We start from the raw sequence: 18236 nt of genomic DNA, 5'->3' as shown, positions 1-18236 counted from the left end.
ATGTATACTTCGCATGCATGTGCATATAAACACACACAGAAATTATTTTCAGAGTTGCTACAGAGAGCAGATTTTAATAGATTTATAATTCTAGTAAGTTCCTAAAATAGCTCTTGTGGTTGATGCAGTTTTCTCTGTATTTAAGTGGATTAGCCTAAAGTCATTACTGCTCAAAATGATACTAATCACTTTAATTCCAATTAAAGGGACATGTAGAACCATTATAGACAAAGAGCTAAGTCAGCAGCAACCTCAATTTTCCAGGAAAGCCTTTGAGAAATATTCATAATCTTGTCTGTGGCTCTTATTTTACAGTGAAGTCTAGATTTTTTATCAAAGCAACTTTTAAAATAAAGGCATGTTTAAAGAAAAAAGGAAACATCACAAAGAAAAAAAAGTAGTCTTTTTAAAAAATTTGATTTTAGTGGCTGGGGGTGTAGCTGAGGGCTGAAGTGCTTACCTAACATGTACAAGGCCCTGGGTTTGATCCCCAGAACTGTAAAAACCAAAATATTTGATTAAAAAAAAACTATGAAATTATGTTCTCTTTTGACAAATATTGTGCTGTTATTAGATATTAAATTCATTCTACAGAGAAATCCTTACCAAATATTTTTAACTAGCATAACAATTAGTATCAAAGTTCTTTCCCCTCACATCCTTAACTTATATCTGATTCCCACCCCCCCAAAAAAGGAAGTCCATTTACTTGAGTTTATGTCAATTTTCTTTTAATATTAGTGTTTACAGTTTAGATTTCTAGTGTCTCTGAAGTATGAAAAAATTACAGTGGGTGAAAATGGTTTATAAAAATCTTTTTAGGATATGATTTATTGCAGTTAACCTGATTATTTATTTGTTTAATTTTTCTGGTACTGGGGATTGAACCAAGGGGTGCTTTTACCACTGAGCCACATTCCCAGCCTTATTTTTTATTTTATTTATTTTTTTTTTTGAGACAGGGTCTCACTTAAGTTACTTAGGGTCTCTATAAGTTTCTGAGGCTGACCTCAAATTTAAGATTCTCTACCTCAGCCTCCTGAGTCACTGGGATTACAGATGTGTGCCACCACACCCAACAACCTGATTAATTTTTAAGGGCACAATTTTAAGAAAGTTGAAAGAATGATCTATAGCTGCAGAAAAAAGAATATGCTTTTTTTTCCAAATATTTATTTTTTAGTTGTAGTTGGGCACAATACCTTTATTTCCAACTACAATAAATTATTATTTATTTTTATGTGGTGCTGAGGATCGAACCCAGAGTCCCGTAAGTACAAGGCAAGCACTCTACAGCTGAGCCAAAACCCTAGTCCAAGAATATGAAGAAAACGATATTTTGAAAACTCATAGAGCAGAGACTAAAGATAACATACCTACAAACTCAGTTCAATGTTAAATAATATACCTGCCAAAAGTAACTAAAATAATATAGATTTGACTGAAAAATAACAAGGGTATGTTTTATTTGTACTCTGGTTGTTTCTATGCAGTTTTTAATTGAGCCATATTTTGAAAAATGGAACTTTAAGTGCTTAAAAAGTAGAAAATAAAATTTTAAGTGCTCAAAAGAGGAACCCATGTTAATTTCTTCATGAATCAGTTAATGCCAAAGTTGTTTCTTTGAAAACCTGAATATATCTTTATTGCTTAAATTACTATTTGTAAAAAAAAATATATATATATATATTAAAAATGAATACCATTCATATTCTTATAAAGTACAAATAGTCTTATGATAAAGTAGGAAGTCCTGTTGCTACAAATTTGATCTCGAATAGAAAGTAAGAAAACTAGAAAATGCATTAATTCTAACTTAGTTTTTCTCAGAGAAAATACACGCATATATATGTATTTTTTCCCAGTGCTAGAGATGGTACACAGGCCTTATACATGCTAGGAAAGTACTTTATCTCTGAGCTATATCACCAGCCCCAGAGAATAATAAATTTTAACATCAGCCTATTAATTTTCTAACAGACAAGCCACAAAATTTTTAACTATTTTAATACTAGACATTGTGACCCTATTTTTATAAATTATTTTAAAAATTATCAATGCTTAAGTATATGTCATTTTAAGAGAAATGTTCTTGAAATGAAATTAATACAAGTATTATTACTCGAGTGTTGTAATTAAAAGCCAGGGTTAAATCCTAGCTCTTTCACTTATTAGGACTGCCATCTTGGAGAAATTAATTGCTTGATCTCTCTATGCTTCAGTTTCCTCATTTATTGAAACGTGAAGATAGTAGTTCCTTACTCATAAGGTTGGTATGATGATTAAAAGTAGTTAATTGGGCTGGGGATGTGGCTCAAGCAGTAGCGCACTCGCCTGGCATGTGTGGGGCGCTGGGTTCGATCCTCAGCACCACATAAAAACAACATAAAGATGTTCTGTCCACTGAAAACTAAAAAATAAATATTAAAAAATTCTCTCTCTCTCTCTCTCAAAAAAAAAAAGCAGTTAATCTTGTGTGTGTGCACGGGCACATACTCGGTGATGGGGACCAAACCTAGGATCTGACACATGCTAGGTAAGTGCTCTACCACTGATCTACATCACGATCCTAGAAGTTGATCTTAAACAGCACTCAGAACAATGCCATACAAAAAAGTATTCAATAACTTGTATGATATGATTATTATTGGTTGTTTTGGGGCTTATGATGGAATACAACAAAATTTCAAATTCTCTTCTCTTGTTGGATTTTAACATAATGAAGTCAAAGAAGACAGAATGAAAATTTCTCATCAGGAAGTTGTTACAATTTCTGACCTACCAGTAACCTGATTTACTATAACATTTCCATTTTGTTGTGCTTATAATGATTGAAATTAAATACATTAAAAAAACAAGATCTAATGATACCCTTCACTGAGATATCAATACAAAGATTACCCACCTGTGCAACTCTTCTGTTTTGTCTTCAGTTGGACCTACGATTAGTAAACAGTGGCGAAGGACAGCTGCCATGACACGGAACTGATGAGAGTCACTCTATGGTCAAAAAAGAAAAGGAGAGGAAAAATTGGGAGATGAATGCCTTAAGGAAAAAGTCCAGCACATTACTATAACACCTGTTCCTCCAAACCTTCTTACACTATACAGGGAGATAGCAGGATACTCTAGAAAGAATTCCCAAGGCACTACTAAGTAAATAGTCACTATCTTATTTCAACAACTCCAACCACTTCCAGTAATGGCTGACACCAGTGAGTTTCTGATCTAGCCACTCTGTTTTATCTTTGATGAAGATTCAATTCTACTCATTTTGTTTTATTTTTCCATTTTCAGAAAGTCAAGATTCTTTCTTTCTCTGGTGAACTGCTCCAATTCACTAATCATTATCAAAGTTCAAATTGGAATAGTTATTTTGAGTTGGTTGTTCATCCTTAATAAAAAATGTCTGCTCTCAACTTTCAAAAATAGTTCATCAACTTCATTTTGATCAATCCTCTTAATCTCCCAGTTCCTACAAAACTACCAGAAAGTGAGTCAAAAAAAAGTGATCTGAGTTTATCTCCTCCTACTTTGCCAAAAACAACCGTTGGCAATGGTATTAAAGAAACAATCATCTGCATCAAGGTCCTATCTCTTAAGAAATTAATATGACACAGGAAATCAGAGATAATTAAGATAGAGATCCTGGATATGCCATACTTCAGAAAGCTCTAAACACTTGAAATACTATTAAAATTTTCAAAAATTTCTTAGCATATACCTGATTTCAAGTCCATGTAAAGTGAAGTACATCTCACTCACACACGCACAATATATACATATATATATATATATATATATATATACACATATACACATACACATACACACACACACACACACACACACACATACATATACAAACACATACACACAGGCCCTTTAAGGGAGATGTCTCTCATCTAGCATACAGGGTAAACTTTCATTACTTATGTGGGTGATAATATTTTAAAAACATGTACATTTACAAGAGATGAAGGTATTAATGGAAAAAGTACTGGATATGGAGTCAGAAGCCTACCTTATGACATAAAACAATTCATACAGCTTCCTGAACCTTGGTTTCCCCACATGCATCTCCACAAACACAAGGCTCTTAGGATTAAGTTAAAGAAAATGTCATGCATAAAAATGCTTTAAAACTTTCAATAAAATATGTGAGGGTGTGGGGGAAGAAGTCAAAGAGTGAGACTGTGAAGTGATAAACAACTGTGTGGGTAGGAAGAGAGGGAAAAGAGAAAGAGGGACCAGTGGAATGCCAGAGGCACTGAGACTGCAGGGTTCATCATCCATCCCCAAATGCTTGGGTGAAAATTCTCTCATATGTAAATATACTTTCACTTACCACAAATTACATGAGGTATACTAAAACCCATGCCAAACTCAACTATTACTTAACTCTTGATAAGGTCACATTTTCCTGGGTTTTGAAAATTAACTGGGGGATCTACTTCCTTTTGTTCTATATATAACACTCTTTCTCTTCTCATGCTGATGGTGACAAGCCTCCTGCAAAAGTATCCATTATGGTCTGTTATTTGTAACTGTAAACCCAAATCCTACTTTCCATTGCATCTCCTCCTTTTCTAGTTTTTAATAACACCTATTCCCAAGTTATACTTTCTGACTGCAATGCTCTCTTTTACCCAACATTTACTAAGTTCTCTCCATTCTCTACTCAAAACAACTTCTGAAATGACTGGATTATTTGCCTCTGCTCTTTACATTGCTGATTGTTTTTCATCCTCCAGATCTCAGCTAAAACATCTTCTTAGAGAAGCCCCTTCTCTGATCACTGATCTAAGTATATTCCTTCATGATTCTCTATCTTAAAGATTTCTTTTCATGAAACCATAATTTGTAACTTCACATTTGTTTACTTACTCATATATCTTTGTTTTCTCTACTAATCTATTACCCTCATGAAGATGAGGGCACTGCTTTAATAGGTGATCAACAGTTTTGTTTTGTTTTTTTATAAATATTTTTTTAGTTGTTGATGGACCTTTATTTTATTCATTTATGTATATGCGGTGCTGAGAATCAAACCCAGTGCCTCATACATGTGAGGCAAGTGCTCTATCACTGAGCCCCAGCCCCAGCCCATGATCAACAGGTTTTAATGTAAATGTTGTATAATATGAATAAGCAGAAAAATGCCCAAATTATAAGTGTGTGGCTAGATAACTTCTCACAAAATGAGCACATCAATTAAAAAATCATGCAAGGCCAAGATTAAGAGCCCCAGAATTCTCCTCACACTCCTTCCAATGACAGCCTTCTGCTCCTGAAAAGTAATCCTAACTTCTAATATCACAGGTTAGTGTTGTCACTGAACTTTACATGAATGGACCCATAAAGTATAGACCCTCTTGCCAGTGACTGTGAGATTCACCCATGTTGTTGTATGTAGTTAGTTTTTTCTTTTCCACTGCTTGGGAGCAGCCCTATACAAAGTGTGGTGCTGGTCCACACCCTGTTTGTCACTCATCTTCAAAGTCATGAGTACAGAAGGTATTGAGGGAACATTTATAAACTTTTTGAGCATTTGGACATTGTGTGTAATACTGGATCGTACAAGACTTTCATTCTGACAGCTAGGGAAAAAAATCTTGTCCCTCCACCACAGATGGGTTAAGAAAGCACTGCTATATGGTGTTCTAGTGTATAAATGTATTATCATTAACTTATCTATCCTACTCTTTAAAAAAATATTTTTAGTTGTAGATTGACAACAATACCTTTATTTTGTTTATTTAGTGTGTGTGTGTGTGTGTGTGTGTGTGTTTTTTTAATGTGGTGCTGGGGATTGAACCCAGTGCCTCATGCATGCTAGGCAAGAGTTCTACTACTGAGCCACAGCCTCAGCTCCATCCTACTCTTGATGACACTTGAATTGTTGAATGTTTGGGGGGTATTCTAACAAGTGCTGCAATAAACATGCTTTTTACATGTCATCTGGAATGCACGTGTATACATCCAGGAGAGGGGATACTGAGTCACAGGGAACACACATACATCAAGCTTTATAAGGTACTGTCAGTGTTTTAACCTATACTTATAATAGTTTCTTTATAATTTCATTGATACTGAATATTGTCAGCTTTTTAAACATTAGTCATTCTCATGGATATGTAGGTTATTTTTTGTTTTAATTTGCATTTTCATGATGACTAATAAAACTGAACACCTATTTTTATTGTATGTCTTATGTTTATTTGGTCATTTGGAAAGCTTGTTTTGAAAGTTCCTATTTAAACCTTTTGTCTATTTTTCTATTGTGTTGACTTATTTATCCTTATGGATTTGTAAGACTTTCTAATGAGTTCTGAATATTTTATTGTACATATGTGCTGCAAATATCTTGTCCCACTTAGTGGGCTGCCATTTTCCTTTCTTCTTCTAAGGTACTCATTTTAATGAAGGACAATTTTTTCCTTTAGATATGATCCATATTGTATTCCATTTTATTTGGAAATATTTTCTTATTTAAGAAATGTTTGGCTAGGCATGATGGTACATGCCTATAACCCCAGCAACTCAGAAGACTGAGGCAGGAAGATCGAAAGTTCAAGGCCAACCTCAGTAACTTAGCAGGACCCTGTCTCAAATTTTTAAAAATAATAAAGTAAAGAGGGCTGGGGATGCAGCTTTGTGGTAGAACGCCCCTAGGTTCAATCTCCAGTACTACACAAAAAAAGAAAGGTTTAACTTATTTGAGATAAAGTCACAGCAGTAAACTTTTAGAAGCCTTATTATTTTATCCTGTGTATTTAGATCTCTTACATAACTCAACTTCTCTTTTGGGGTATACAATATAAGGTAAGGATTCAAAACTGGTTTTTTCCATACAAATGATCCAGAACTATTTGTGAAAAACCCCACTGTACTTCCATGTCACCTGTATCATAAACCAGTTGACTACAGATATGCAGGTTTATTTCTAGATTTTTATTCTATTCCATCAGTCAATGTCTCAATAAATAACTGTTAAAGCAATGCTATCATTTAAGAAATCTTACTTAACAAAGGTTATTGTGGTCACTACTTCCCACTGTTGGTTACTCTGCTGTGTGACTTTTCTCAATGTTCCAATCTCTGATGTCCTCATCTCTTAAGTGGGGTTAATAATAATGCTCACAAGAATACCAGAAGGACTGAATGTGATTGCTCTTACAAAACAGTATATAATCACAGCTTTTACAACTGTTATTTACTTGCTTCATGATTTAGTTTTTGTATCTTTAGGATATCAACATTTGCTACTCTAAAATGATATCACTTCCAAAGGTTGAGGGGGAAAAATCCCTCAGAACAAAGAGCAGAGGAAGAAAAAGTGAGAAAGTAGGTTTGGTTGTAACAGTGGAAATTAAAATCAGATAACATTAAAAGCAAGATAAAAATTATCAAATTCTTTGGAATTTCTTTACAAAGGCTTTGCTTCTTAATTACAGATTCCGTTATTATATGAAATCTTTTTCCCCCTCCTTTGCAAACTGTGGAAGATTTAATTTTATTTAGAAAAAAAATATCCATTTTCCTATCTTTTTATTCAAATTTTAACCTTTCTAATCAATGCCAGAGAAAAAGCCCAAAGATCCAGAATATACAGCACCTGAAGCTGCTGTGCACTGCTGAAGTGATTATTGTTTTTAAGCATACAGAAAATATAGAAAATAATAATATATAATATTACAAACAGCTTGCTTTATTTTGAATGTTCCCTCCAAACTTCATATTGAAATCTAGTTTTCATTTAACTGTACTGGGTGGGTAGGATCTTTAAGAAATGTTTAGGTCATGTATGAATGGATTCATGCTATTATAATGGGAGTGGGTTAGGATAAATTCTGGTGAGTCCTAGCACCCTTATATGTTCACAGGTTCTCTCATGCACACACATGCATGCTCTTTCACCATATGATGCCTTAGCAAAAAGACCTCACCAGTTATGATCCCTGGATTTTGGACTTCATATAGACTCCAAAGCCATGAGCAAAATAAACCTCTATTATTTATAAATTATCAGACTGGTATTCTGTGATAGCAACAGAAAATGTACCAAGACAGAACCACACAACCGCTTGTGTAGAGTTTTTTGGGGGGAGGGGAAGCAGCAATTGGAAATGGAACCCAGGAGTGCTTTGCCACTGAGCTATATCTCCAGCTCTTTCTATTTTTTTATTTTGAGATGGGGGTTTCACTAAGTTGCTGAGGCTGACCTTCAATTTGTGATCCTCCTGCCTCAGCCTACAGAATTGCAAGGATTATAGGTGTGTGCTACCATGTCCGGCTCCACCTGTGTTTACATGACTAATTTCTCTACTAGGTTTTTACTGCCTTGAAGACAGTGATGTTTTACCTTGCATTCTGTGTATCTAACATAAAAGGTGGCACGAACTGGATACTTAATGTTTGTTGAAAAATTTATTCAACAAGAAAAAACTGCACAGCCTGAAGCTTTATTTTTAAGTAATATCCTATCCTTGTCTACATTTCCTTCAAAGTCTCTAATGAGGGAACTAACCTCTTCTGTTACAGTGTGACATTCTCAATAACTTCTGTGAGCACTCACTGTTTTATCTCATTCAAACAGCATCTTTTGACTCCTTAAAAACAAGTATTTTTGTTTGCACTTAGTTTTCTGGCTCTATCAAGTCTACTGGTCCTTGTACTTCCTTATTACCCTGCATTGATACTTAGGAAGCACCAGACAGGGAAATGTGTACTACATAAAGGACCCATAGATTAACATGCTCTCCTCCATCAACAGAGATTTAGGAAAATGTTGAAGCAGGAAGAAGACAAGGCCATTTCAATTAACTTTTCTACAGCTAACTTTATGTCCTGCTAAAGGAATCATTCAACCTTTTCAAATATACTATCTCTAGGAAAGGGAGAGAAAGAGGAGACAAGGAGTAGGGAGGGAGGGAGACTCTGTCTCTACACATGGAAATAATGCCAGCTACATTTCCCACGAAAAGGAAATCTCCAAATTAATCTGCTGATGGTATCAACAGGCAGGCAGGAATTCAACACTGAGGCCTAAATCTGAAATGCACAAATGGCACTAATTTGCTAAACCTCATGAAACATCTAGTCCTTCATTTTCTGTTTTTTTGTGAACTACAAATGAAGGAAGTCATAAAAATACTTGCTAAAACAGTTAAAACCAAAACCAAATGTCTGTATTTTTCTGTAACTGTTAGGCTAAGTAATTGTGAAACAGGCAAAAAACTACAGAAGTGAAATAAATGCCTAGCATTTGGAAAGGTATATTCAGCACCCTTCTTTTGAAGTCAGTTGGGCAATAGCTATCAATCAAAAAAACCTGAAAATTTTGAAATGCTCTGGCCCATCAATTTCAGGTTATTTACTAAAACTTTTACAACCAGAGAATTTACTATATTGATATTTAAAATAGCAAGCAATTATGATTTAAGTGCCTCCAAACAGGATTTGTCAAAGGTTGAGAATCCTTATGAAGGAATATTCATAAATATTTTTATATTTATACTTAATAGTATTCTTTGTGGGGGGGTGGGAGGGTTTACTGGGGATTGAACTCAGGAGCACTTAAACACTGAACCACATTCCCAGCTCTATTTTGTATTTTTTTTAGAGACAGGGTCTCACTGAGTTGCTTAGCACCTCACTTTTGCTGAGGCTTACTTCTGAACTTGGGATCCTCCTGCCTCAGTCTCCTGAGCTGCTGGGATTACAGGTGTGTGCCACCGTGCCAGGGTGAAGTATTCTACATGCTCACAAGTATTTGTATGCATTCTTTCATAAGGATTTATCATCTTCAACAAATAGGAGTTACAGAGTAGTTGTCAAAGTTTTGGGTTTTTTTGCAGAACTCTCTTTTATCCTCCAAATGAAATCTTAATTACAAACCTAAATTAAAACAACAGCAATAGCAACAACAATAGCAACAACAATCAAAGGTGCTGTTTTATAAAGTGGAAGTGGGGAACCTGGGATACCACTCACCCACACCTAGAGGATACTCCTAGGAACCTCCCAGCTTCAAGAAACGCATTTTTGAAAACTAATACTCTGTGTAAGTGTGTGGGGAGTTACTGGGGATCAAACCCATGGCCTCACCCATGCCCAGTAAGCGCTCTCCACAGAGTTAACATCCCCAGAGTTGAAAACTAGTAACTAGACTTCAAGAACATTGGTTGTGCAACAAAGATGAAAATAATAAAATGATTACATTTTGTGTGTATATGAATATATATAGAGAGAAATATATAGACAGAAATATATATTTCTATTTATATATTACATAACGGAGAATGGTTAGAAAGATACACATCAAAAGGCAAACAGTGCTTATCTTCTCAGGGGTGAGTTTTCAGGTAGTTTGTATTTTCTTGCTTCTATGTTTTTTTTTCCTAGATCCTCTACAATGAGCCTCTAGTTATTTTTAAAGTTAGATTCTTTTGATTAATAAGTTTTTCATATTTGTTAACTAGTCTTTGGGTGCTTGCTCAAAGTAAAACACTTCAGCTGACAAACTAAGGAGATCTTGAAACCCAGTAAACAGATTATTAGTAGTAAGTCTCTCTGCCCTGATATGAGGTTTCTTTGAACAAAGTTGTGACTATCTTCCTAAAAACTCCTGTTTTGGTTTCTGTGGTCTTTTCACATGCTACACAATTTCTAGGAACCATTCATCCCTCTATTCTTCAGATGGCTGAATCATTCTGAATCTTCAGATCTCAGAAAAGACTTTCAGTCTTCTGTAACTATATTATATATTGTCAATCATTGCATTGTTCTCTCATAGCAAATAACACAATTTCAATTATGTAATTTTCACTGATTTATCACCTATTTCACCCACAAAATGGAGGTTTCATGAACAATGCCTGTTATTTGCCAATACATTATATAATGCCCAGTGTAATGTCTAGTAATTGTCCATAAATATTTGGACAATGATAAATGATAAATGTTTGCTAAGAGCTGAATTTGGAGACTCATGAAGACATTCTTTTCTAAATGGTTGGCAAAGATCCTATTTTCAATACTATTTATATTTCTGAAAACTTCAACCATAGCCAAGAGTCATGCTGATTTTGCACATTTTGTAATGGCTGTATCAATTGATCCAGACTCAAACAGGTAGTAGGAGGTCTGAGATACCTAATCTTGGAATACTGGCCCTTTATCAGTAGATACTTTTGTTTTGGAGAAAAACCATTCTATAACACAGAATAAGTATATGCTACTTCAACATTTTCTAAAGCTCCTTCCAGTCCCTCTGTTACTTATAACTAAAGCACACTAATAATGGCTAATCTTAATTTACTAATTTTCATTACATGTCATCCCACATATCTACTGATGTGCAGCCACTAAATTATAAAGTGTTTTTGTTAGGAATCTGAACACTGTGAGCTACTATTTTAGGTATAACTTAAAATAATAGGGACTCCAACAATGGCAAACCAACAGTCTTAGAGTACCTCTTACAACTAAATGAAGAACTTAAAAAACACCAAAACAAACAGTGTAAGAAAAATAACCATAGAAGGTACCAAATAAGAATAGAGACATAACATTTCAAATACTTCCAAATATTTGGTTTCAAAGCATAAATGGAGCATGTGGGCTTTCCACATCTTTTTCTGCCAACTCTCAGGAAAAAACTGACCATGCTACAGTCATCTAAAAGAGCTGTTAGGACTGATCTTCAAATATTTGGTTTCAAAATACAGACCTATCTGCACTTTAAAACTCATGCCTGCATATTCTCACTATAGCACTGCATTGAGATAATCCTTTTAAAGTAGTTTTCTGGCAAATACAGATCTTTATTCATGGGTGAGAATTATTTCAAATGGACACATCAAAATATTAACCTAAATCCTAAAGTCAGATGTCTTTTTTTTTTTAAAGGCACAGTCTAAATTTCACTAGTCATTTATGGTTAAAGAGAGAGAAAATGTGAAATGTCTGGATTTTAGAAGAAAGGAACAGTTTATGTCCATTTTACTTAAAATTGTTGATTTCCTTAAGCCAAGTTTCATTGTTAGCATATTGTTCTTGTGGGTATTCAAATATAAACTACCAAATCTGCCTCATTTTGGTTTGCTGGAAGGTCCAAGCCTCAGAAGACTCTTAGTCTAGAAATAAGTTAAATGGTTTGAAATAACCTTTCTCATCCCCTTGAGTAATTATGTTTGTTTTCTAGAATTATGTATAAGCATGGATATCTCTAGTTTGTAGTCCTATATTTTTGACAGTTATCTTACACTACATAGGAACACCTAGGAGAATAGGCTAATAGGTATACATACACATAGGATTTTTTTCTTCTTCTGAGCTGACATCAAAGACTTATCAGTTTTAATTGACTGGCATTATCTGAGCTTTTAAGGTGGCAGCCATCAAAAATACCTATACCTTTATTAACTGCCTTGTTTTATTTCCCTTTAAATCTTATCTTGTTCATGAAAAAGACTCTGAAAAAGACAGTGATAGTACAAGTCAGAAAACTATATTTGGCATCTTACAAAACAGTAGTTCATCTCCACCCCATTCTTCCAACAGGTATTACACAAATGGAAAGAATAAGATTTAGTAATGGTTAAGAAATATCACAGTTCATACAACTGATTCATGGAGGAACTGGTAACTTTTTCCATTTTCCAATTTAGCATGCTTCCCTTGCAGACAGCTATAAGAACATACCAGACAATTAAACTCCAGGTAGATAAGAATACCATTCTCAACCTTACCTCTTTATGCACCTTCCAACTGTCTACTGTCACATTGAAGAGAGCTTTGAGGGCCTCAATGGCACAGTCTGTCTCCTGAGGTGAGAGAGGAGGTCCATTATGATCTATGGCCGATTCATACTCATCGGTCCACTTGATGCTAAAGGCACTTTCCAAGATCTGGGTTAGCAGCGGTAGTCCCTGGAGCTCATAGCGCAATTGTGACCTGATGTCAGTGTGCAAAAGTGACAGGAGAAAGAGCAAGCGCAAGTCAAAGCACTTAATGTCATTGATAAATTTTCGGTCCTTGCACTTTCTCAGGAGGTTACAGAGCTTTGCAGCAAGATTAAGTTCCAGGCTGAGCTGCTGTGCCATCTGACTGTTGAACACTATGTTACATAGACACTTTAATGATTCCACAATAACTGGGAACTCTGACACCTTCTCCAAAGAATCATCCGACTCAGTTAGCTTGGCTAGTCTCAGCAATATCTGCATGTTTTCCTTGGTTGTTACAGGAACTAAAATCTTTTTGTCTCTGGAGAGAATGCGGAGTACTTCCAGGCAGGACACTTGACATGTTGTTGGGACGTCCTTTACAAGGACTTTAAATATGCCTTCACAGAGTTTCTGAAAAACAAGAGAGTATGCAAAAACTATTATTTGATTTTCAACATCAGACTAAACAGTATCAGGTTTGAAGGCAATTAGTCTGAATCATAGCTATTCCCTCCTCAGAAATAAAGATTAAGAACTAGTTCACAATTGCCCATACTACATGCTCTTTTTTGTAAAATAACTGAAGGAGATAAGCATTTCTGCCAATGTTTAGTTGTGCTCTTTCTTCTAAATATTTCTTAATATTTCTTCCATGGCAGTCATCCCAAGTGTCCCTCTTTAGCTAAAATCTAATAATACTTACTCATCAAATGACCCAGAGAAGTACTTTTGCTGACAAAAACTGATAAAAGTTATTCCAAATATGGGGTTCCAAAGAGGGTTCAGCTAGCATATATTATGTTTTGAACCAATTGCAAAAAAAAAGGTGACCCATCTAGGCAGACTAGATGCTAAAAAGGTTCCCTCTAGATGGGCAAACTAGGAAAAAGTCTCTCTTCCTCTGGGCAGCCCTGTGCTAAGACATATTGTTTGGGAAGCTCTGAGAAGATAGAATCTTAACTCTCCTTTGTTGCCTTGGTGTAGGGTGCAGATTGTAACTGTAACAGTAACAGTAATACATAGCAGTGGTGGATCCAAATTTTGCTAACATCATCTCAGAAACAATTCTTTTAGGATGAACCCAAAGTATACTCAATCTTATTTGTGTGAAAATTATTTATACTATTGTCAGATTTAAAAATCACAGATCATTCCCTCCAAATTCAATGTAAGCTTTCTCTTACCCTTATATGTGGATCAAACAAGTATACTCATTTCATTGCTGGATACTACTATACACCCTTACATTTTATAAAAACAACAACAATTACCAATATAAGATATTAACTTACTGACAGACTTAAATCCTTGAAAAAGAGGCTACCTGGGGTCAAACATGATCTTGGCAAGAATCCCAGACTATGTGCAACTTCTCAGTATATCCTGGTCATACAGCTATGGAAATACTAACTTTAAATGAAAACATGTTCTCTAAATAGAGATGGAAAGGACCCTTACCTGACAAGCTAAAAAAAAATTCATAAAATGACAACTTTATCCTGTCATATCTGATAACTAAAAGTGACTTTCTTTTAGTGTTTTAATGTCAATGTTACAGCAGGAATTTTTTTTTACTTATTTATTTTTTTTTTTTGCTTTTGTACTGGGATTGAACCCCGGGTGCATTACCACTGAATTGCATCCCCGATTCTTTTTACTTTTTGATGTTGAGATAGGATCTTGCCAAGTTGCTGAGACTGGTCTTGAACTTGAGATCCTCCTATCTCAGCCTCCTGAGTTGCTAGGATTACAAATGTGCACCACTATGCCTGGCAAGAATACCCACAGAAATTAAAATCAGCATGCAATAATGACACTAGCCACATCAAGTTTAAGGCCAGTCTAGGCAATTTAGCAAGGCCTTGTCTCAAAATTAAAAATAAGGGTTGGGGATGTAACTCAGTAGTAGAGCACCACTGGTTTCAATCCCCTGTATCATGATCCCCTGTATCATCCCTTTTAGGGATACAAATAGAAGGAAAGAAGTCAAATAATCACCGTTTGCAAATCATTTGATAATGTATTTAGAAAATCCAAAAAATCTGGCCAGAAAACTGCAGAGCTAATTAATTCAGCCTAGCAGCAATATACTAAATCAACATAGAACAAACAAAAGAATCACCTAAGAATAAATCTAACCAAGAAAATAAAAGACCTCTACAATGAAAATTATAAAACACTGAAAAAAGAAATTGAAGAAGATATTAGAAGATGAAAAGACCACCCCTGTTCATGGATAGGCAGACTTAATATTGTTAAAATGGCCATATTACCAAAATGAATCTAAAGAGTCAATCAATTCCCATGAAAATACCAAAGATATTCTTCACAGAACTAGAACAAACAGTTACAAAATCCATATGGAAAAATAAAAGACCCAGAATAGTCAAAGCAACTATAAGCAAAAGGCTGGAGGCATCGCAATACCAAATTTTAAATTATACTACACAGACCCGCCAAGGACCCAAAAAAGGCCAGCAGCGGTGGATGCCGAGGGCAGGGGCACAACTGCAGTGGGGCCAGGACCTCCAGGCGGAGGTGTACAGAGCCAATGGGCCAGATGGAGCTATTGGCAGAGGCCAGAGAATTCACCTGCAGTTATGGGACACAGCTGGGCAGGAGAGGTTTCGTAGTTTGACAACAGCATTCTTCAGAGATGCTATGGGTTTTCTTCTACTTTTTGATCTGACGAATGAGCAAAGTTTCCTCAATGTCCGAAACTGGATAAGCCAGCTACAAATGCATGCATATTGTGAAAACCCAGACATAGTGTTATGTGGAAATAAGAGTGATTTGGAAGACCAGAGAGTAGTAAAAGAAGAGGAAGCCAGAGGACTTGCTGACCAATATGGAAATCATGTTTCATTCTTCATAATTATAACATTTTCATTGGTGGCCAATGTACTAAAAGGACTGTGTCAGTCAGTACATCCTTGTATTTAACAGTTAGAAAACAAGGGTACAGGCACCGGCAAGGTAGAGGGAACTGTGACCACGCACAGAGCAGGCCCAGCGGCCTGCTGAGGGGCAGAGCCGCCCCCCACCCCCCGCGCCTGCCAGGTAGGTGGAACTGTGACCACCGACAGAAAAGGCCCAGTGGCCCGCGGCGGGACAGAACTTCCAATCACTCCTGCAAGGTAGGCGGGCCTGCGACCCACCGGCAGAAGAGGAGCAGCGGCCTGCTGAGAGGCAGAGCCGCCCCCTCCCCCTGCACCGGCAAGGTAGAGGGAACTGTGACGATGCACAGAGCAGGCCCAGCGGCCTGCTGAGGGGCAGAGCCGCCCCCCACCCCCCGTGCCTGCCAGGTAGGTGGAACTGTGACCACCGACAGAAAAGGCCCAGTGGCCCGCGGCGGGACAGAGGTTCCAATCACTCCTGCAAGGTAGGCGGGCCTGCGACCCACCGGCAGAAGAGGAGCAGCGGCCTGCTGAGAGGCAGAGCCGCCCCCTCCCCCTGCGCCGGCAAGGTAGAGGGAACTGTGACCACCCACAGAACAGGCCCAGCAGCCTGCTGAGGGGCAGAGCCGCCCCCCACCCCACGCGCCTGCCAGGTAGGCGGAACTGTGACCACTGACAGAAAAGGCCCAGTGGCCCGCGGAGGGGCAGAGGTTCCAATCACTCCTGCAAGGTAGGCGGGCCTGCGACCCACCGGCAGAAGAGGAGCAGCGGCCTGCTGAGAGGCAGAGCCGCCCACTCCCCCCCGCGCCTGCAAGGTAGACGGAACTGTGACCACCATCAGAACAGGCCAGACCTGCAACCGAGAGACAGAACAGGCCCAGTGGCCTGAGGAAGGGTAGAGCCGCCCCCCCCCCCCGCGCCTGCAAGGTAGGCGGACCTGCGACCCACTGGCAGTACAGCCCCAGAGGCCTGCAGAGGGGCAGTGCCGCTGCCTGCGCCTGCAAAGTAGACAGAACTGCGACCACCGACAGAACAAGCCTAGCGGCCCGCAGAGGGACAGAGCTGCCGCCCGCGCCTGCAAGGTCGGGGGACCTGCTACCGACCGGCAGAGCAGGCCCAGCGGCCTGCTGGCGTGGTAGGCACATTGCCCCAATTGGAGGAGGGGCAGAGCCGCTGCCCGCGCCTGCGAGGGAGACTTTGCAACTATACAAGACCAATATAAATATATAGGGGGAAAATTCAATAGCACAACAGTTTCACCAAGTAGAAAGGAACGCGAACAGTATGAAGAGACAAGGAAAGAAAGGACCACAAGCATTGCAGGTCAACTCAACTTTAGAAGAGGTAACAGCTGCAGCAGATGGAATGTCAGATAAAGAATTCAGGATATACATGCTTCAGATGATCTGGAGTCTCAAGGAAGACATCAGACAGCAAAATCAGACAATGAAAGATCACTTCAACAATGAATTACATAAACAAATCCAAGAAGCAAAAGATCAACTATACAGGGAAATAGAGGTTATAAAAAACAAACAAACAGAAATCCTAGAAATGCAGGAAGCAATAAGCCAACTTAAAAACTCAATTGAGAATACTACCAGCAGAGTAGAACACTTAGAAGACAGAACATCAGACAATGAAGATAAAGTATTTCAACTTGAAAAGAACAGAGACAGCTCAGCAAGACTGTTAAGAAACCATGAGCAGAACATCCAAGAAATATGGGATAACATCAAGAGACCAAATTTAAGAGTCATTGGGATACAGGAAGGGACAGAGTTTCAAACCAAAGGAATGAGCAATCTATTCAATGAAATAATACGAGAAAACTTCCCAGACTTGAAGAATGAGAACCCCAAATCCTAGAAGCCTACAGGACGCCGAATGTGCAAAATCATAAGAGACCCACACCTAGACACATTATAATGAAGATGCCCAACATACAGAATAAGGAGAGAATTTTAAAAGCTACAAGAGAAAGGAAGCAGATCACATTTAGGGGTAAGCCAATCAGGATAACAGCTGATCTTTCAACACAGACTCTGAAAGCTAGAAGATCCTGGAATAACATATTTCAAACACTGAAAGAAAATGGGTTCCAACCAAGAATTGTGTTTCCAGCGAAATTAAGCTTCAGGATGGAAGATGAAATTAAAACCTTCCACGATAAACAAAAGTTAAAAGAATTTGCAGCTAGAAAACCATCTCTTCAAAACATCCTTGGCAAAACATTACAGGAAGAGGAAATAGAAAATAACAATGAAAACCAATAGTGGGAGGTAGGACACTAAAGGGGGGAAAATAATCAAAGAGGAAAACAAACCATGTTTAGTAACATAAATAAACAAATATGGCTGGAACAACAACCCATATCTCAATAATA

At 37.4% G+C, this 18236-nt stretch overlaps 1 protein-coding gene across 8 annotated transcripts in view; it reads right to left on the bottom strand.

Annotated features, from left to right (window-relative positions):
- Positions 1 to 18236, bottom strand: part of Ric8b (RIC8 guanine nucleotide exchange factor B) — a 117629-nt gene that overhangs the window by 55120 nt on the left and 44273 nt on the right. For all 8 annotated transcript variants that reach the window (XR_009225436.1, XR_006848505.2, XR_006848507.2 and 5 more), the window contains 2 exons: positions 12756 to 13364; positions 2906 to 3000 (listed from right to left, as the gene is read on the bottom strand). Coding sequence is in view for 5 of the 8 variants with exons in the window: in XM_046429330.2 (XP_046285286.1) it covers positions 2906 to 3000; positions 12756 to 13364 (704 nt within the window). In the remaining 3 variants the exon portion in view is untranslated. The remainder of the gene's footprint in view (positions 1 to 2905; positions 3001 to 12755; positions 13365 to 18236) is intronic.

The sequence above is a fragment of the Marmota monax genome, unplaced genomic scaffold, assembly GCF_021218885.2.
Source record: "Marmota monax isolate L192 unplaced genomic scaffold, Marmota_monax_Labrador192_F-V1.1 WCK01_AAM20220418_F8-fsc00051, whole genome shotgun sequence".
Lineage (NCBI taxonomy): Eukaryota > Metazoa > Chordata > Mammalia > Rodentia > Sciuridae > Marmota > Marmota monax.
Note: the sequence above shows the minus strand (reverse complement) of the source record. Positions and strands in the feature narration are given on the sequence as shown.